Here is a 22,247-nt window from a genome sequence, read left to right as displayed (position 1 = left end):
CCAAAAGTGTATTTAGTAATGACATGTTAAGTGCTGATGATATAATTTAAAAGGCTTAGAAGTACTTAACAAGAACACTCTCAATACCAGATCGGAAGGAGAATTACAAATAATAAACAACATTCTTCTAAACGGAAAGAGAAAAGGAAAATAGCTTTACAGTGCTGGCTGTACTACATAAGAAGGAATGATGTTAATAGACTTGGAGTGCAATCCTAAACATACATATTTCCAAATAAGCCCCAGTGAGATCAGAGGGACTTCTACGTAAATATGGTTAGGATTGAGCTGTTCCAAAATTTCCTAGGCCTAGTGAAACAAATCACACTGCCTCTCTGCATTCTCATCCTTTAGGATCAGGGCAACCTTTGTGTTTCCAAACAGTATTGAGAATATATTAGGGTTGCCAAAGCTAGCCTGTTAACCAGTGGAGACTGGTGGGGGGTGTCAGTGATGGGGCAATGCCATTTCTGCAGAAACCCCAAGAGAGTGACATCTCACCTCTCTAGGAATTACCAAGAAACTTTATGGTAAGCTCAGAGTTTTTAGTGATTCCTATAGAGGACTGATGTCAATGTTGCTTCCAGAGAAACCCCGGAGGTACATCAGTCCTCTCTAGAAATTGGCAGAAACTCCATAGTTTTACAATAGAGTTCCTGGCAATTCCTGGAGAGGTATGACATCCTTTCTGGGTTTCCCCTGGAAGTAAAGTCACACCATAGGCTCAACAGCTGGAGCTGGGGGATCCCCTCCTGGGGACTGGCAACCTTAGAATATATCTATCCATTCATCATCTACTGGAGTAAAAAGCACTAATGTCTTCAGTACAATGCAAAGCTCTCCCCATTATAAGACAAAAGTTAATTGTAAAGCATACACTCACCCCTTGACAGACAATTGGATATTTTACACGATTTATTCCACCAGCGAAAACAGCAAAAGTGAGAGCAGAATGGAAACAGAAGTTGATGAGCATGTGCCAGCCTTTTCTGCTGATTCGAATGGTGCTGTGCAAAGTCAACATAAAGGCAAAGTCATATAGCTATTTTGACAACTGTCACAGAACTTCCAACAATACTTTTTAAAATTCACCGCCATGGATTCAAACTTCAGGGGCTGGGCAATCCTTTAGACAATCAAACATGTTTGAGGCAGAGCCAGAACTGCTATCCTAGATCAATCAACCTTGTTCTCATGAACAGAACGTTCCAGAATAGCAGGGCTGTTTGGCCTCAGCCTTGCATAGGGTTGCCAGGTCCTTCTTTGCCACCGGTGGGAGGTTTTTGGGGCAGAGCCTGAGGAGGCCAGGGTTTGGGGAGGGGTGGGACTTCAATGCCATAGAGTCCAATTGCCAAAACGAACATTTTCTCCGGGGGAACCTGGAGGTTGACAACCCTAGTCTAGTACCTCAGGCACCTTGTCTCAAATCACTGCGTTACTGGCACTGCTCTTTGAATCCCTAGTCATAAACCAGGTATGGCATGATCTCCTATCCTGAGATGACTCAGAGGCAAGACAAACCATGTGTTTAATCAGGGGCTGTCTCTTTCTCTCATTCTCTCTCTCTTTTGCTTTAGCATTCAATTAGCCATTTGAATGTGTAAACAAAACAGAGCCGGAAGCAACTTTTAAGAGGCTGTTATGCAAACAAGCCCTCAGAAAGATATACTACCTCCAGAACAACAAACGCAGTTTTTACATTAAGCTCAATTAACAACGAGGTAAATATTAATTTATTTGTTGTCTTTCTATCCCTCGCTTTTCCTCCAAGGAGTTCAAGTCAGGCAATCTCCACTGAACTAGGCCTGCACGGCTTACTAGCTTCAGAGCTGGCACTAGCATTCTCATAGCGAAACAAGGAGTAATGTAAATTAAGGGTTATCCTCAAATCTATTAGGGCTGAACGACACATTACATTTGGCAGGTGACCACCATAGGAAGTCAGACGGTTCTGCATGGGAACTCAGTCTCAAGTGCATAGGGTCCTGGTTCTGATCGCAATTACAGACTATGGGGAGAAGAAACTCTTCACTGCTTCTCACGCCATTTCCGCCATTCAAAATAGACCCAGGGGGGCCAGGTTTTAACTTTTGTTGGCTGAATGTGTATTGATGGGCTGTACAAGCAGCTGCCCTGCGGTTGCCAACTGCCAGGTGGTAGCAGGAGATCTCCTGCTAATTCAACTGATCTCCAGCCGATAGCGATCAGATCACCTGGAGAAAATGGCTGCTTTGGCAATTGAACTCTATGGCGTTGAAGTCCCTCCCCTCCCCAAACCCCGCCCTCTTTAGGCCCCGCCCCCAAAATCTCCCGCCGGTTGAGAAGAGGGACCTGGCAACCCTAAGCTGCCCCTAGGCTAGGATTGCCAACCTCGAGGTACTAGCTGGAGATCCCCTGCTATTACAACTGATCTCCAGCTGACAGAGATCAGTTCACCTGGAGAAAAGGCCACTTTGGCAATTAGACTCTATGGCATTGATGTCCCACCCCTCCCCAAACCCTGCCCCCCTCAGGTCCTGCCCCAAAATCCTCCCACCGGTGGTGAAGAGGGACCTGGCAACCCTACCCTAGGCTAAAGCGTACCCTCAGGGCCATTTAGCTTCAGGAAAACAGCTGGGGGCGGGAGCAGGAGTTCGTTCTCCCATCTACTACAGCTCCGGTCTGTACAGATGATAACTGAGTTCCTATCAGGGTTGCCAACTCCAAGTTGGGAAACATTCCAAGAGATTTGGGGGTGGAGCCTGGAAGGGTGCAGATTGGGGAGAGACCTCAGCATGGTATAGTGCTATACAGTCCATTGGGAGCTTGGTGTCCCTAGCTAGTTGGATGGCAAGACGAGATTCTGATACAATCAATGTTACAGTGGAAGAAGGTTCATCTTTAAATTTAACATATGCCCACTTTCATGGTGCAAATTTTGAGGTGGCTATATTGCTAGGGTTGCCAACTTCCAGGTAATAGCTGGAGATCTCCTAATACTACAACTGATCCCCAGCCGATAGAGATCAGATCATCTGGAGAAAATGGCCGCTTTGGCAGTTGGACTCTATGGCATTGAAGTCTCTCCCCTGCCCAAACAGCACCCTCCCCAGGCTCCACCCCAAAAACCTCCCGCCGGTGGTGAAGAGGGACCTGGCAACCCTATATATTGCTTGCTTTTGCTGTTTTCACTTCATATAAATAAACTGGAAAAACCCATGCCTCTCAAACTCTCTAGCACAGGGGTGTCAAACTCATTTGTTAGGAGGGCCGGGTATGACATAAATGTCACTTGGTTGGGCTGGGCCATGCATACATAAATAAACAAACACATACATACATACATACACACACACATACACACACACACACACACACCATAAAATGTAATGCCAGATAGATACAAACTTTACAAAAGACACAGGCAAAGTCAATTAATAATATTATTTTTTACTTAAAACACTAACAAGTTTACAATAATATCATTCTTAGAGTATTTTCTTTTATTTAGCAGTCTTATTGTTATTTTGTAAAGTATGTTTGTATTTTAAGTGGAAAAAATTAAGTAAAAAAATTATATCATTGAAAGTGTCTTCTATGAAGTCTGTATCTTTAGTCCCTGCCATTAATTTTTGTGAAAAATTTTAAACCAGGGGGATGGCTGGCTAGCGAACCTGCAGTGGGCTTGCCAGCTCATATCTGTACTGGGGGGGCGGGGGGGCTGCCTTGGCTGGCGAGCTCGCAGCGTGCGTGTATGCATATGCCAAATGGAGGGAGACAGTTTTTAGCTCATCTTTTATGCAGCAAAGAAAATACACTCTGGCTCCAGGAATTGATAGCAACTGGCATACCCCTTCTTACCTGTGATGCACAATATAGGTGATAATTGAAGCAAACAGGCACAACAGCATGACAGCGGTACATGCATAGACCACAGGGTGCAGGAACTCCCCAGGGTACTGGGGAAGGGTCAACACTGTCTTCAGATCCTGCCAAGGGAGAAAAACAACACATGTTCATCTTCTAAAAGTGAGAGCAAGCCAAAATCCTAGCCTCAGTGGCTTCTTTCTAGAGCGTAATTATGGTGCATCTTCCCAGTGATTGTATATGAGTCGTTGTGGTCCTCAGTCAACAATCCCCATCCTGAAAGGGAAGGCCAGTGTGTTTCAGCTGCATCCAATGGCGGACCTACATTTTTGGGACCTTGAAGCTTGAATTGTTATGTGGAACCTTTGCAACCAGCAACTAGGTCTGGGTAACTGCTGTTGTCTTCTTCAATGGGGTTGTTCTATGGCAGATGTATTGCTTCATTCTCTAATAGAGAGGTAGAAGGTCGAGGGGGCTCGTTAGGATAGAGAGGTGAAAATCTGATTTTTGGTGTTAAAATGCACAAGCGAGACGAGTGCAGCCTGAATTGAGAAGTCAGATGTCTTTTTATGGTTCTGATTGGCTCAAGCCTAAGGGCTGAGCTATAGAACTATTAAGCAGTGCACCAACAAAGGATTTGAGGATCCAGCTGCCAAAATGTAGGCTATGAATAGATTCTGGCAAACTCAGCGAGCCCATACTGCTGGGGGTTCTGAGATTAGGGCCCCTGAAGCTTAAGCTTCATTAGTTTCATAGTAGATCCGCCGCTGGCTGCATCACTTTGTCCACCACAGACAGTGTGTGTCTAAAGGAGAATCCTGTGCCTCATCTAGCTCTATGTACTGGAGTAAACAATTACATCACAGGACCTTTCTCTCTCTTTCAGCTGGCTTTGACTTCTGCTTATTCCTTGAACGTGTATGCATGTAACCACCTGAAATGAATTCAAGTCTTCTGCTCTTGAGCTACTGACTGTAAAAGACAGCATACAAATGTCCTCATTTGCATGGACCACTACAGCCTCTGTTGTATGAAAGAATGACATTCTTATGCCACCCTTATGCCCAATTCTTATGCCATTCTTACGCCCAATGAACACTTGCCATTTTTAGCTGAACACAGGCAAGTCTGTTAAGGTTTTTATTTCCTTACTACCACATTAATTTCAGAAGGAAAGCCTGCCAACATATCCTAAAATGGATTCCCCAAATGGATTCCTGAAATTGCCCTTTAAAAAACTGACAACTATGGAGAAGCAATGAAGCAGGACAGGAAGACAGCAAGGAGCCACGAACAGACACAGCATAGTGTGTGATCAATTGCACTGCATGTGCCGCTTTCCACAAAATATGACCACCATGACCACTACTGCCACTAAGAAAAAACATTCATTATTGGTGTTTTTATTGACATTCAATTGGACTTTGTTTCAGATCTAGCTCTAAAAGTGTAAGCATTTACTGCCAAAAACAAACCACAATAAACACAAGACTGCAGGGGACATCGGTTTGGAAGCTGCTGGTTCCTCATAGGATGACACCTGGCTTGGAACTTCCCCAATAATTTTGTGACTGCTCCTGCCCCCTGGCAGTCACTTTGTGATGAAACTCCTCTCTCAAAATTTCAAAATGGCCTGCAGACTCCACAGTGTTGGGGATCCCAGATTTATAACATCAAATCCCAACAAAGGCTGCTAAATACAAATGACAGCACCGGCGCCAGTTAAGCCTACAATCAGTCTTGCCTAAAAGATGGTGAAGGCCCTTCTGTCTTACCATTCTTCTTAAAGCCGGGAGTGAATTGGTGTGGTGACTTTAACAAGGTGCTTCACCGCAGGACTGCCACTACCAGGTGGTTGCTAAAGATCTCCCGCTATTATGACTGATGTCCAGGTGATAGAAATCAGTTGCCCTGGAGAAAATGGCTGCTTTGGCCATTGGACTCTATTGCATTGAAGTCCCTCCCCTCTCTAAACCCCGCCCTCCTCAGGCTACACCCCCAAAATCTCCAGGTATTTCCCAACCCGGAGCTGGCAACCCTAACCAGAAGGCCCACAATGTGACTTCAGCCAGTACTGGTCCTTTGCTGTCTGAACCACAGTAAGCATGGCTGATACAGCTAGGGTGGCCAGATATGGCCTGGCAACCAGCAGGAGACAGGGCAGCATAGGGGGCACTGTCCGTGATGGTATGGCATCACTTCTGGACCCCAGAGTACATTCACAGTTGGAAGAAGTAGCCTGAGATTACATTTTCTTATCTTAGTTAACTTCTGTGTACTACAGTTTCAAGGAAAAGAAAATGAATGTCTTTATACTTGGTTATTGTTGTTGTTGTTATTTAGATGTTTTTGTAATATAATAATTTTGTAATTCAGGTTTGCACATTTTTTATTCCATGGCCTTTTGGCCCCACCTAGGGTTGCCAAGTCCCTCTTTGCCACCGGTGGGAGGTTTTTGGGGTGGAGCCTGAGGAGGTTTGGGTTTGGGGAGGGGAGGGACTTCAATGCCATAGAGTCCAATTGCCAAAGCGGCCATTTTCTCCAGGTGAACTGATCTCTATCGGCTGGAGATCAGTTGTAATAGCAGAAGATCTCCAGCTAGTAACTGGAGGTTGGCATCTCTGGGACCACCATATTCAAATTTTCCAATTATGTTTATTTTTGTATACCAGCCAAACCAGGATATACTTCACGTATCTAACGAAGTGGGAAGATTTTTGCCATAATAAATCTGTTAGTATAAGGTGCCACAAGATTCCTTTTGGTTTTTCCTACCTTAACACCATGAATTTAGCAACCACCTGATCTGTCCTTGGATTTTGGGTTGTGTGCTCTTTGTTTTAGAACTTACTTCACACATTTGATTGACACAAACAAGCTCTAATCTTACAGTATCTTTTAGTCATTCCTTCAATATGAAGTTGCAATTTTGCAGCAAATGCTGTGTGCAATAAATAAGAAGTGTGTGGGCATGTGTGTGTCCGTGTGTGAATATCGCTGACACTCTATCTCGGCCTTTGCACCTTAAGCCTCGATTTCTAAGACTCTCATGGACAATGCTGTATCTAATTTAAAAGGTTTCGGAATCAGTTTTGCCCTAAGCATCTGGAAACCTCTGGATGGCCCTATGCTGATTGTAAGCACAGCATTTGATGGCAGATGTACTGGTGATGTTGAATATTTAGGCTGCTATGCTGCACCTCTTTATACCTCCAGAAGTGTAAGAATGTGACTCTCAGCAGAGAACTGCAACCCAAATGTTCAACAGTGTCACTGCTGCCTAGGGTTGCCAACCTCCAGTTACTAGCTAGAGATCTCCTGCTATTACAACTGACCTCCAGCCAACAGAGATCAGTTCACCTGGAGAAAATGGCCACTTTGGCAATTGGACTCTATGGCATTGAAGTTCCTTCCCTCCCCAAACCCCACTCTCCTCAGGCTCCGCCCCCAAAATCTCCCACCAGTGGCGAAGAGGGACCTGGCAACCCTACTGCTGCCTGTTAGGTAGCAAAAACCAGCTAAACAAACAAACAAAAAACCACAAGAGCTTTTAACTTCCACTAGCATAATGATTGTTTTGCGCTATGGAGTTTGGAAGTTGAGTTGTAATTCTGTTTTCAGCCCATTCACACTTTAGAATGTTTCTTACATTACAGAAGCAATGAACTGATTTGCAGCGAGTAACAAGGTAAGCACTTTCTTCATATTGCTGTGCCTGTTCTTGGAAAAGGACCCCCATATACACAAATGTACACAAAGTGATAACAAAATGGCTGCTGTCCAAAGACATTAATGGACGATACAAACAAAACAGCGTTGGGATAATAGCAAGCCCAGAAGCAGGTCATGCATATAGCCCCGCTGACCATATTCAGGATCTGTGCGTAAGTGAGCCTGCCCAGGATTCATCTCAACCTGTTATGCTTAAGTGGCTCCACGAAAGCAAATGCCGTCTGTCTTGCTGAGCAGAGACATTTTTGCCTGCAGAAGGAAGCCTTGAACAATCAAGCCTTTAAAAGCCCTTTTCATTTCAAACCAGTCATAATTTTATCTTTGCTTTCAGTTCTGATCTTGCACGGTAAACCTGTCAGGCAACGAAACTTTTAGCTCAAGTACTACAGCATATTAGTGACATTGCAAAATACCCTTTATTCAAGTTCTGTACACAGGAAACTGATTTCATTACAGATACATGATAAATTCATCTCGTCTGCCTTTTAATGATAATTAAATCTTATTGATCAGCCAGCTTCCCGAGTGATCCCCTGAGAGAAAAAGCAAGCCGAAGATAAAGATAATTTTTCCACATAGTATGCAAACGAGTGTAATTGTACATCACATCTGAACAAGGCTGTTTTCTGGTTTTATTTCCTAGAGGGGTACCGAAAAGACAAGAATGTCAGCAATAGGCAACAAACAATGGAGGGTTTTATAAAAATTTAAAACCTGGAAAACAAACAAACACACACACACGTAAATATCATGAGTAATGGGGAGATGGATCTTAAGTATATGGTAGTTGGAACAGAAATAAATCACTGTTCTGATTTGCTTCTGAGTACATTACAGACCCTGTGTCGGATAAAAACAGAATCTAGTCTGTGCCACAATAAATGTATCAGTCCTGAAGATATCAGATTTATTTGTGCTACCAGTTCCTGAGGCAGCCTGCCAACCTCCAGGTACTAGCTGGAGATCTCCTGCTTTTACAACTGATCTCCAGCCAACAGAGATCAGTTCACCTGGAGAAAATGGCCACTTTGGCAATTGGACTCTATGGCATTGAAGTTCCTCCCCAACCCCGCCCTCCTCAGGCTCCGCCCCAGAAACTTCCAGGTATTTCCCAACCCAGAGCTGGTAACACTACTGCCACTGGGCCAGACGGATGTTCCAGTATACTTATCTCTTGTAGGATTCTGACCCAACAAAGTCCTGGCATGGATAGGCCAAGGAACGACCCTCAGTGTAATTGCTTCCCTTTCAGGCTATTTAAACCTTCAGCTGAGTCAGGAAACTTGCCAGAACAGTTAGTTCCTATGGGCCATCTTGTGTCAATTTAGTTCCTGAATCTTGACAGCCAGCCCCAGAGCTTGATCCAGATTGAGAAGTTTCCCTGAAAAACAGCCCTCAGCCTAGGGTTGCCAACCTCCAGGTGGTGGCAGGAGATCTCCTGCTATTACAACTGATCTCCAGCCTATAGAGATCAATTCACCTGGAGAAAATGGCTGCTTTCGCAATTGGAGTCTATGGCATTGAAGTCCCCTCCCTAAATCCCGCCTTCCTCAGGCTCTGCCCCAAAAATCTCCAAGTGTTTCCCAAGCCAGAGCTGACAAACCTATCTCAGCCACCTACTGTAGAGTGGATCCCGGAGGAGACCCTCACTAGCTCTAGTACTCTGCTAATTCAAGATTGAACAGCTTTGTGCCATTTGTGATGAGCTCCACCCCCTTCATTCTGCTTGTTCTTTCTGTCAGTTTTTGAGCCCTCCCATTGCCGTATTTCTCCTCCAATCCCAGGCTCTTCTTTCACTGTCACTGGTTCTGTTCAGACATAATACAAAATCACCATGTTGTAGGACACTCTGGGTTTCACCTAAAACTCGATAGTTTTTACCACAGAGTTTCAGGTGAATCCTAGTGCATCCTATTACACAGTGATGTCACTTCAGGTTATACAGCCAGAATTGATGTCACAGTATCAAGAAATATCATTTAGCTAAGTCCTGCCTTTCCCAGTCTCCTCAAGACGACTGCTATGATTAAGAAACCATCTTCATTCCTTTATTTCAGATCCTAATTTGAAAGACCCTAACTAGGAATAGTAAATGAAGGGGCTCACAATTAGGGTTGCCAGATCCCTCTTCACCACTGGTGGAAGGTTTTTTTGGGCAGATCCTGAGGAAGGCGGGGTTTGGGGAGAGACTTCAATGCCATGGAGTCCAACTGGCAAAGCGGCCATTTTCTCCAGGTGAACTGATCTCTGTCGGCTGGAGATCAGTTGCAATAGCAGGAGATCTCCAGCTAGTACCTGGAGGTTGGCAACCCTACTTACAACAATAATAGGAGCCATAATTAAATTAAGCCATAGTTTTTCATGATGTCTGAACTGAACAACTGCCTCATACTCTTGAACCCTTCTCTGACATCAGCCATTACCTTGCAGCTTCTCCTCTGCTACAACCAATTACTTCTCGTCCACCACAGTATTGGCTGTGCACATCTCTTTCTGCTGCTTTCACATTCTGGCCATTTCAACACAAGTTATTTGCCCTCAGTTCAATGCTGTTGGGAAGTGGGATTTTCCCCTGCTTCCCCACACCAGCTCTTGGGGTTTCTGTGGCTTTCCCCTGATCTTTTCTGAACCTAAATTGCTGCAAACATTTGGGAAACATTACAGCAAAGCCTGGATGGCTGCCATCTGGGTGGAAACACTCAGATGTTCCTGGTTCTACTCACACAACAGTAGGGTTGCCAACCTCCAGGTTGTAGTTGGAGATCTCCTGCTATTACAACTGATCTCCAGCCGATAGAGATCAGTTCACCTGGAGAAAATGGCTGCTTTGGCAATTGGATTCTCTGGCATTTAAGTCCCTCTCCTCCCCAAACCCCGCCCTCCTCAGGCTCCGCCCAAAAAAAACCTCCCACCAGTGATGAAGAGGGACCTGGCAACCCTACGCAGCAGTCATTTTACCCACAGCACCCATCTCTTTTCCCCATCACTGGGGGACTTTTAGTTGTTGTTGTTTTAATTGACAACTGAATATCATCATATTGGTATAATGTACTAATACTATGTGCAACTTGTTCTCTGAATTCCCAGCTTTCATTTTTTTTTAAGTAAGTTTCTAGCGCCTTTTGTTGTAGAGGTATAGGGAGAAAGGCATATTGCCATAACAATAAGGGCTAGAGATTTGCTTTAAAAAATGAAAGCAGGGACATCAGAGAACCTGTTACACGCATCGTTACAATGTTATTTATTATTTATTATCCACATTTCTCACTGAGACTCAAGGTAGATTACACACAGTAAATCAATACAATCAACAGGATGGGACAGTCAATAAACAGTGCAAAGGGAATTGGACTGTAGAAGTCTGGAACCAACCAGAAATCCAAAACTGAGCTGAAGCAAAGAATAATTATTAACATGATCTGCTAAATGATGCAAAAATGACATCACAGGATCCTAATTACAGACCTCTTAAATAATTCAGTTTTGTATAGTTAGGGAGGGTCTGTAGCTCAGTGATAGAGCATCTGCTTGGCATGCAGAAGGTCCCAGGTTCAATCCTCAGTGTTTCCAGGACCAGGCAGTAGGTGCTATAAAAGGCCTCTGCCTGAGACCCTGGAGAGCTGCTGCCAGTCTGAATAGATAACACTGAACTTGATGGACCAAGGGTCTGATTCAGTGTAATTTATTTAGGGGAGGGGCCTTGGCTCAGTGGTGGAGCATCTGCTTGGCATGCAGAAGGCCCCAGGTTCAATCCCGGGCATCTCCAGTTAAAGGGACTAGGCAAGTAGGTGATGTGAAAGACCTCTACCTGAGACCCTGGAGAGCCACTATTGGTCTGAGTAGACAATACTGACTTTGATGGACCCAAGGGTCTGATTAAGTATAAGGCAGCTTCATGTGTTCATAGTTTGAGGAAAGATAGGAGAGTGGGAGCCTTCCTGACCTCATCAAGCAGGCCATTCCATAACGTGGGAGCCACAATGGAGAAGGCACGTGCATGGGCAGTTGCTGATTTTGCCCATTTGCAAGATGGCACCTACAGAAGGCCCTTCTCAGATAAGCAAAGCTGTCATGGCGGAGCCTTTCCTTTTATTATTAAGCTTGTATGACCAAAGGTCTTGAGTATAAAACTGATACATCACAGGAGATCAAACAACCGAACATAACATGACAGAACAAACATACATGATACCAAATCAATAAAATTCATATATCTGATAAAGTCTACAACACATTAAAAAGTAAGGTATAACAATGAGCCTATACAATTTCTCATAAATTCTCAAAATAGTACTCATTTTAACAATGTTTTAGGGAGATCACTATTGTCCAATATTTTGCAACAGATTGGGTTATTTGTGAATCACAATCTGCCAATAATAATGATACCATCTAGGGCAGGGATGGGGAACCTCAGGCCCTGGGGCCGTATGCGGCCCCCGAGGACATTTTTTGTGGCCCTCGGGAACTCTGGGGCCCTGCCGCGGAGGTGGGGCCCTGCTGGAGAGGACCTCCTCTCGCCGACCAAGGGATGCTTCCCCCAAGGCTGTCCCCTACAGCCGCGGCGTGCAGGAACGCCGCGGCACATTGTAAGCCCCTCTTGCTGCCTGTCGGCTGTTGAGCAGTGAGGGGGGGGGGGAAGGCCGGTGGCTCCCGGCAGCAGAGCATGCATATAGGAGTCGATCAGGCTTCGGGGGGGGAGATTTTGTGGACTCTGAGGGGGGGAAGGCATGGAGACTGGGGCCCAGTCATGCAGGGCTCTGTGCGCCGCCGTGTGTGTGTGTGAGGGTGGGGGAGGCAGGGAGGCTGGGGCCCAGTCATGCGGTGCCGGCGTGCGCGGTTGTGTGTGTGTGTGTGGGGGGGAAGGCTTTTCTCTCTTTTCGTCCTCTTTTTCTGTCACTCTTTCTCCTTTCTCTCCTTCTCTTTCACCTTTTTCTGTCTCTTTGTCTCCTTCCGTCCTTTTCTTTCTTTCCCTCTGTCCTTTACTTTCTTTCTCCCCCTCTCTCCATTTCTTTCTCCCTTTCTCTCTCTCCCTCCCTCCCATTTCCTCTTTCTGTTTTCCTTCCTCCCTTCCTCCCTTGCCCATCAACTGCAGGCTGCACCCCCCTGGTGCCTCGTTTGCTCGGGCCCACCTCTGGCTGCCCTCCCGCCTGGGAGGAGGGAGCGGGGGCACCCTGCAGGCCTTCTCTGTGTGGCCTCCCCTGGGGTTGCCAACCTCCAGGTGGTGGCTGGAGACCTGGCAACCCTAACCTCTCCCCCCACACCGGGAGATCTACACCTGGTATGGCCCCCAAATGATGTTATAAATGTGCAAATGGCCCTTGGCAGCAAAAAGGTTCCCCACCCCTGATCTAGGGCTTGACAAGGAATTGGTATCTGGACAAAATAGGAAAAATCCAGAGGGCTCTGGGAGCAGATCACAGGTCACAAAAAATAAAAACATGGTCTACAGTCTCTAATGCACCAGATACATAATCACAAAAACGTTTTTTGAATGGTATTTTAGCAAATTGTCCTCTTATTTCTACAGTCATCAGGACATTCAATCTGGTGAGCATAAAAGCACGTCTATGGCTGGGCATTGTAAGGGATTTCAAATATGAGGGAAGGTTCAAAGGAGGAGGAATTACTAGTGCAGAAATGGAGCATACATACCTTGCCCGAGTTAGTGTACTGGCATGATCAAGACCAATCACTCTCGTCCTGATCATCCTTAATGCTTCCTGATAATCCATGGTCCTGAGCATAGCAAAGGAAAGGCCAAAAGACTGAATTCTATTATTTACACACCTCTCCCAAGAACTTCTACTAAAGTTTTATTCCTTTACAAGATACAAAAGCCCCGCCCAAGCATTAGGCACTGAAAACAGAACCTTCAGTCTCAGATTAAAGGCAACAATCCAAGTCCTGGACTCCAAAGAGCGCTGTGCAAACTCTACTCTAAGAGCAGTTCCTAGGGGCGGAGCATAGGGAGAGAGGTTATCCCACAGACATGAGGGACCAAGGCCATGAAGGGGTTTGTATTTGATAGCCAATATCTTGAATTGAGCCCAGTAACTGATGGGCAGCCAATGGAATGTCTGCAGAATGGGAGTAATATGCATGTTCCATCTAGCTCCCAATAATAGCCAAGCTGCAGTGTTCTGCACCAACTGGAGTCTCCAAGTTGACTTTGAAAGGAGACCTATGTAGAGTGGATTACAGTATTCTGTTCTCGATGTTACCGTAGCATGGATCCAGGTGGCCAGTCTGGCTGTATCAACGTATGGGGCCATCTTCGAGGCAGAATGAGTTGGAAGAAACTCTTTCCTGCACCTACACCAGTAATATTGGATCCAATATAACCACAAGGTTCTTAACTGAGTCAGCAAGGGTTAGTTGAACCCCATTGACAGAGGGGAGGCACAATGCCCATCAAGATCCCCATCTTCCCAAACAGCATTATCTTTGACTTTCTAGGATTTAGTTTCAATTTGTACATTCTTAGCCAGTTAACCACAGCTGCCAGGCAGCAATTCAGGACCTCTACTGCATCACCAGAAGATTTGGATAAGGATATATAGAGCTTGCTATTGTCAGCATATTGATGATAGTCAACCCCAAAACTACATATGATTGGTCCTAAGGGCTTTACATAGAGATTGAAAAGAATGGGGGATAGGAATGCACCCTGTGGAACCCCAAAGGATATGTCCCACAGTGATGATCACTGGTCTCCAACTATAATCATTCAACAGAATGACAATCAGTGGTCATTAAAAAAAACACCAATCCTGAAAACCCTAGTGATGTGGGTGGGGGGTATATTTGCAAGCAGGAATCACATTTAGAACTGTAGTATGAATGTGAAGGAGAAAAGATAGGAAAGTCATATTTAACCACTGGGTTTTAACCAATGGGCACTCAATATCATTGAGAGAAAAAATAATTTTCGTCAGTGCTGAATGCTCAAAGTAGTCACTGAATAATTCAATACAAATACCCAGACTTTCAGTAGATATGCCGTCATATGTATCTGCTTTCTCTCAACAAGTTCAAAAAAGGCTACTTGGTCTGAGTCATCATTATTATCATTCTGTGAGGTTCGCTTCTTTAGGTAGAAAGCCGCCCAAGCTTTAGAGTCATACTTGATCTATATTAAGTTATATCTCTCGAGACACAAGATTTACAGACCTATAGTACCTAATCTGCAGGGTAACGATTACAGGCATGGGGTTAATGGTTTCAGGCACAGGGGAGCCATAACTGTACCTAATAAACGGAAATCCAAGGCCTAGAATTCTGCTTATATGAAGGCAATGGATGGAACGCGTCTGCTTTTCTACACAGGGTAGAGGTGCCAGCTTCCAAGTGGCCCCTGGAGTTCTCCCAAAATTACAACTGATCTCCAGACTACAGAGAACAGTTCACCTGGAGAAAATGACAGCTTCAGAGGGCAAACTATATGGCATACCATAGATTCTAGGCGGATTTCCTCTCCTATTTTCCTCCTCCACAGGCACCACCCCAAATCTCCAGGAATTTCCCAGACTGGAGTTGGCAACCCTGATACAGGGGCACCAGTAAAAATTTCAGGTAGAGCAGAGAGCAAGGTTGCTCAGCAAGGTTGAAGGCCCACTTTTGGATATATTCAAGATTAGAAAGATTATTAAAAGTGTATTTTAAAGGGGGCTATTTATATTTCACATATATACTGTAGTCATATTACCAATGCAAGGCAAACGTCACACTTTTCTGAGTAAAGGCAACTCTGCCTCTTGCATGCATACTAATATGGAGGCCCACTTAATGAGTAGGGTGTAGATGGAGTGCGATGGCCATGCATATAGGTACTCCTGAGGAATAACTTCATGCAATGTGAAACTTCAGTGGGGGAGGTGTGGGAAGAGATGGTTCCCTGCGCTAAATGATACCTTGCCTGCTACAGAGCAGGTGGGCAGTCAAGGCAGGGAGAACAAACTGTTAAAAGTATCTTCAGCACCCATCTTTCTCTTGCCTGTTATCATGGCGTACACGTGGGTTTTACAGATTTATACATTTATTGATTCAAGAGACTCCCAACATATAAGACTAGCTAGCAAATACCCATCATTAGGTTGGATAGGATACGGACAGAAGGAGGACCCGCCTACTACAAAAGTCCACAGGGTGTAGTATATCTGAATGTTGAAGGGCAGACCGGGAGGGGGGGAAACATCCCTGGAAAAGTGCCCCGCTTGGCCCCACATCCAAAGGACAGGGAGCCTCCTAGCTTGCCCCCCCCCCCACTAAAGGGCAGGGAAAGAAACAGCCTCATTACCTTCCCAGCCAGGCTCACTGTACCATGTCCTAGCCAGGGATCGCTGTCCCTCACTGCATGTGGGTCACCCTGGCATCACCCTATTTACCACTAGGCTGGCTAAGCAGGCCATTGGCCCACAGGAAAGAGCCAGGGTAGTGTAGTGGTTAAGAGCAGTGGTTTGGAGAGGTGGACTCTGATCTGGAGAACCAGGTTTGATTCCCCACTCTTCCACACGAGCGGCGGAGGCTAATCTGGTGGACTAGATTTGTTTCCCCACTCCTACACATGAAGCCAGCTGGGTGACCCTGGGCTAGTCACACTCCCTCAGCCCCACCTACCTCACAGGGTGTCTGTTGTGGGGAGGTAAGGAGATTGTAAGTCGGTTTGATTCTCCCTTAAGTGGTAGAGAAAGTTGGCATATAAAAACCAACTCTTTTCTTCTTCTTCTGGTGCTCATAATGGCCAGTCTGCCTTTGTGTAGAGCAGTGGTTCCCAAACTTTTCGGGCCACCGCCCCTTTGATTCCACAAACCCAACCCCATTGCCCCCTACCCTATCCAATAACACAGTTGAAGGGGCCCACCTCTAGTGCCCCCTGCTGCCCCCTTGCCTCTTAGTGCCCCCTAGGTAATCCCACCTCCCCCCAGGGGGGGGTGCCGCCCACTTTGGAAACCACTGGTGTAGAGCATAGAGCAGTGATGGCGAACCTTTTAGAGACCGAGTGCCCAAACTGCAACCGAAAACCCACTTATTTATCGCCGAGTGCCAATGCGGCAATTTAACCTGAATACCACCCCCAGAGGGGGCCCAGAGGGAGAGGCTAGGGTTGCCAAGTTCCTCTTCGCCATGAGTGGGAGGTTTTTGGGGTGGCGCCTGAGGAGGGTGGGGTTTGGGGAAGGACTTCAGTGCCATAGAGTCCAATTGCCAAAGTGGCAATTTTTTCCAGGGAAACTGATCTCTATTGGTTGGAGATCACCCGGGGTGGGGCAGAGCCGGAAAGGCCAGCGGCTTGGAGGAACCGCGCGTGCCGGCAGAGAGGGCTACGCGTGCCGGAAGTGGCACGCGTGCCATAGGTTCACCAACACGGGCATAGAGGCTACACAGTGTCAGTGGTAGAGGGCATGTTTTGCCCTTCCCACAACACAGCCCCAAGTGTTCTTTTCCCAACAGCAGCCAATGGCAGTGATTCACTTTGATGACAGAAAGGAACGGAGTTCCCTCAAAGGCACCATTGGCCTACAAGGAGCTAAACCTCCTTCCTGCCCCTCACATTGTCAAACATTCTCCCAACTGCTTTGTTGGATGCTGGTTTTTCTTTTTTTTTGGTCACGATTATCCTGCCCTTTCTACAAAGAGCTCAGAATGGTGTACAGGTTTCTCCTCTCTTCCATTTTATCTACAGTGTGATGGATACACATATATGATTTACACTGTACATCATTCGGCATTAGGTCTACCAATCTCCAAGTGGAGCCTGCAGATCTCCTGGAGTTACAACTGAATTCCAGACTACAGAGATCAGTTCCCCTGGAGGAAATCGCAGCTTTGGAGAGTGAACTTTATGGTGTACTCTGGCATTATACCCCATTGAGCTCCCTCCCATCACATGAACACACATGAAGCTTCCTTATACTGAATCAGACCCTCGGTCCATCAAAGTCAGTATTGTCTACTCAGATTGGCAGCAGCTCTCCAGGGTCTCAGGCGGAGGTCTTTCACATCACCTACTTGCCTAGTCCCTTTAACTGGAGATGCTGGGTATTGAACCTGGGACCTTCTGCATGCCAAGCAGATGCTCTACCACTGAGCCACAGCCCATCCCCAAACCTCACCCTCCACCCCAGAATCTCCTGGATTTTCCCGACCTGGAGATGGAAGGCCTATTCAACATACGCCATGGTGTTATAAATTCTAAGGGTTGGTAGGTTCAGCCAATGCTGCTGCAAAAATTATTCTTTCCAGGTTGCAACCTTTTGAAGCACAGCATTTCACCAACCAAATCTGTGGTTAACCTCTCAAGCTGCAGAAAATAAAGGAGAGCTGTCAGCTGGGAATGCTTGACCCTTGAGTTCCAAGACAGCAAGAGAGAACGGTCCTTGTTCTTACTACCAGTGACTTATATTTCTTTGTACTATTCTGTCACAATTCTCTCTGCAAATTATTTTATTAGTTCCTACTTTTCTCCCTTTTTTTCTCCCTGGAATCTTAATTAGAACAGTGTGTTTGTATATGAACATTTGAACAGCTTTTAATTTCATATTTCATCCTCATTTCCTGTTGTCTACCTCAGCCTGAATATCAATTGTGGAACTTCCAGCCCCAGGATGTGGTGATGGCTCCCAATATGGAAGGCTTTAAGAGGGGAGTGGACATGTTCATGGAGGATAGGGCTATCCATGTCTACTAGTCAAAATGGATACTAGTCATGGTGCATATCTATTCTCTCCAGGATCAGAGGAGCAGGCCTATTATATTAGGCACTGTGGAACACAGGCAAGACAATGCTGCTGCAGTCGTCTTGTTTGTGAGCTTCCTAGAGGCACCTGGTTGGCCACTGTGTGAACAGACTGCTGGACTTGATGGGTCTTGGTCTGATCCAACATGGCTTTTCTTATGTTCTTAATTAAATTCATGGAGGATAGGTTCATCAATAGCTATTAGCCATGATGGCTGATGAGCCCTCCATGCTTGAAGACAGTGTACCTCCAAAGGCCACTGGGTGAACAGATTGCTGAACTTGATGGATCTTGGTCTGATCCAGCATGGCTTTTCTCATGTTCTTATGTTCCTTGAAGAAGGATGGACTACAAACAACTTTTGAACAAATTATTAGTATAAAATAGAGCTGGGGATGTTGCAGCATATCATATGATCCAGTTGTTTCCAAACACATTAGTTGGGAACTCAGTTAATTTTTGTGAAGAATTTTTAAATTGCAGGCAGGCCAGGTCTCCCGCTCCCACTGATAATCTGTGTACTCAGGCTAGTGTTTCCATTTCCAGGGGTGGAAATGGTGGGAAATGGGGTGGAGGGAGTCAGTAACGCAACAGCCTGCTACACCATTTCCAGCAAAAAACTGGAAGTGATGTCATTACAACTCTAGGATAGAGTTTTGTGCAACTCCTAGAGTGTAATGATGTTACTTCTAGTTTTTCACTAGAAATGATGTCGAGCTCTGGCATGCCTGTCTCCACCCACAACTTCCTCGGGGGGGGGGTCGGTATATCTGGCAACCCTATTCAGTTGGTTCCCCATTTAACTTGGCAGCTGCCTCACCTTCTGCCACATTGATGCTATAATCTACTACGAGAATCCTGACCGCTTACCAATTGGAGACAGCTTCATACAATCACTGGTGCATAACTATGCCAAATTTACACCTGCATTATATAATAATTCCAGTCAGGTGTTCAGGCCCATGCATGAGTACGTATCTTGGAGATGGCAAACTGAAGACCCATAAATGGATGGCCTCCCTCAGCCACAAGTTTCCCAAAATGTGGTATGTCAGGAGATCCCAGAGATGAATTTTCATAGAACTCACTGGCACTCCAATGTCAACTGACTTCCCAAGCTAGGGGAATTATGGACTGCAAGGAGAATCTTTTGGCTGGAATTGTCTACAGGTCTCCAATTCGATGGATAACTCTGATGGTACAGAGAACTAGTGCTGCATCAACAGAGCTGCTGGTTTAAGCTTTGCAGTTCCTGAAAATGACCAGAGAATCCCTAGACTACCCTTTCCTAGGATGACCAACCTTGAGGTGGGGCCTGGAGTTCTCTCAGAATTGCAACTGGACTCCAGGCTACAGAGATCAGTTCCCCTGGAGAAAATGGCAGCTTTGGAGGGTTCACATCTTGGTCTTCCCCTCCCCACCACAATTCTCTCAGAACTACAACTGATCTCCAGGAATTTCCAAAGCCAGAGCAGCCAGGCAACTCTGCCCTTTCACCAGTTATATTCCTGTTTATGCATACAATCTCTGTAATAAATATTCAGTGAAACACAACCCATACCCTTATGTGCATAGGAGAATCTACAGTATTCTGGGGCCAAACAATTTCACAACTCCTCAAGTGGTCGAGCAGTTTTCCCAACATTAAACTTGATTTCTTTTGGATTTCTTTTTGATTTCTTGATTTCTTCAGTGTTACTCCTCTGAAGATGCCTGCCACAGCTGCTGGCGAAACATCAGGAAAGAAAATACCAAGACCACGGTCACACAGCCCGGATAACCTACAAGAACCAATGAACTCTGACCGTGAAAGCCTTCGACAATATTTTGATTTCTTTTGTTTTGCAAAACACATCCTTTTCTTAGCTGTGCTACACTTTTAAATAGTTGACTGTAAACCAATCCTAGTGTTCTGTTTTTATTCTAGAATAAACTTTTTACCTGTTTGATCAGAATTCGTACCATGCTACAGAAAGAGCTGGATATTTCTTTTTCAGAAGCAAAAAACAAAACACCCCAAGCAACCATAATACATTACCTATTAGTAATGATGAATATGAACATGGCATCATACTAAGAATTCCCAAATACAGCTGGGCTAGTTTAATCCCAAACTTCATCTTGTTCCTCAACAGGATTCACATTACCCTTGTAGTAATGCACACAACATTCACTATTACTATTGCCTTACTAACCATTTTGTTCGACTGCATTGAACACACAACATAACAATATTCTGTTAAGATTTGTTTGACGTTTCCCTAAAAATGTAGAATTCTGCAGTGATTTCCCCCCCCCATTTGAAATCTAAACACAGCAGCCATTTACATATTGTGATGCACAATGTTTTTTGCAAGGCTGAGATCATTTCAGAACACCTCGGACAAGAAACGTTCCTTAGGTGTATACTAATTTATCTTGTTTGCATAATAGAATCATAGGGACCACCAGGGTCATCTAGTCCAACCCCCTGCACAATGCAGGAATTTCACAACTACCTCCCCCACACACCCCAGAGACCCCTACTCCATGCTCAGAAGATGGCCAAGATGCCCTCCCTCTCACGAACTGCCTAAGGACATAGAGTCAAGCATTGCTGACAGATGGCCATCAAGTCTCTGCTTAAAAACCTCCAGGGAAGGAGCACTTACCACCTCCTGAGGAAGCCTGTTCCACTGAGGAACCGCTCTAACTGTTAGAAAATTCTTCCTAATGTCTAGATGGAAACACTTTTGATTTAATTTTAACCCGTTGGTTCTGGTCTGACCTTCTGGGGCAACAGAAAACAACTCAGCACCATCCTCTATATGACAGCCCTTCAAGTACTTGAAGATGGTTATCATATCCCCTCTCAGTCTTCTCCTCTTCAGGGTAAACATACCCAGCTCCTTCAACCTTTCCTCATATGACTTGGTCTCCAGACCCCTCACCATCTTTGTTGCCCTCCTGCTTTAGCTTCAGAGAGCTCAAGGTAGTATATTTGAGGGCTCCATTAATCCCCACAGCACCACTATAAGGTTGCCAGACTTCTCCAAGGACACCCAGTCAGCTGTATAGAAGGATAGGATTAGATTCCAGAGCTTCCTAGTCTAATTCAAAAACGCTGCCCACAACACCATTTTGCATTAGATGGCATGTATATATTGTCCTTTTGTTGCTTGTACAGAATGCATAAGCAACGACAGCTGTCTGGCCAAATGTGAAAAGAAAACACAACATGTATCACAATGACTGATGATCAAAAAACACCCTTGACTGCATTTCCAGGTACTCGTCGACCGAATGCACGTCAACAAATCTCCAGCTTCCATACCAACTCGGTCTGCTAGAGTGGGACGGAACTATTTTACAAGACCTGAATGAACAATGCTAGTTACAATTTTTCTGTTCATGGTATTAGAAGAGATAAGAAATCATCCTTAACAACCATGGCAAGTGACTTCCCTCTAAAGGTACAGAGAAACCATATTGGATTCTTCCTAGCCATACAGACACTATATAAACAACATCATGTGCTGCTTTGAGCTTGCAAAGATTATTTTTAAGGATGTGCCGTCCAGTGAGGTTTCAGTCCTTGCTTGCTCACCTGAAACCAAAGTCCCATCAAAGTCAATAGTACACGTCCCGTCAAAATGGCAAGAACATGCAATTAAAATGCATGCAACAACAAAACAACATATTATTCAAATCTATCCATGAAACATGTTTGTTTTTTAAAAAAAAGACAAGACAAGACTGGGGGGGGGGGATGGAATTTCTCCTGCTTCAACCCAAACAAAACTTTTAAGTGCATCACTGAGTCAGTTCTAGGAGTGAGTCGGCCATAATGGGTGTGGTTCCTGCAGCATCAACAGGTGCTTTCGAGAGAGAATACAAGGACCCAGGGCAGGCAAAGCTACGTTCTCTAACGCACGATTAAAAGTGCTCAATGTT

General features: G+C 45.2%; 1 protein-coding gene across 2 annotated transcripts in view; it reads right to left on the bottom strand.

Moving 5' to 3' along the window:
- Positions 1-22,247, bottom strand: part of ADGRA1 (adhesion G protein-coupled receptor A1) — a 475,126-nt gene that overhangs the window by 82,164 nt on the left and 370,715 nt on the right. For both annotated transcript variants that reach the window (XM_056849586.1, XM_056849587.1), the window contains 2 exons: positions 3,841-3,968; positions 884-1,007 (listed from right to left, as the gene is read on the bottom strand). In XM_056849586.1, the coding sequence (XP_056705564.1) occupies positions 884-1,007; positions 3,841-3,968 (252 nt within the window). The remainder of the gene's footprint in view (positions 1-883; positions 1,008-3,840; positions 3,969-22,247) is intronic.

The sequence above is a fragment of the Euleptes europaea genome, chromosome 5, assembly GCF_029931775.1.
Source record: "Euleptes europaea isolate rEulEur1 chromosome 5, rEulEur1.hap1, whole genome shotgun sequence".
In the NCBI taxonomy this organism is placed as follows: Eukaryota; Metazoa; Chordata; class Lepidosauria; order Squamata; family Sphaerodactylidae; genus Euleptes; species Euleptes europaea.
The sequence above is the reverse complement of the archived record's forward strand: the minus strand, read 5'-3'. Positions and strand labels throughout refer to the sequence as shown.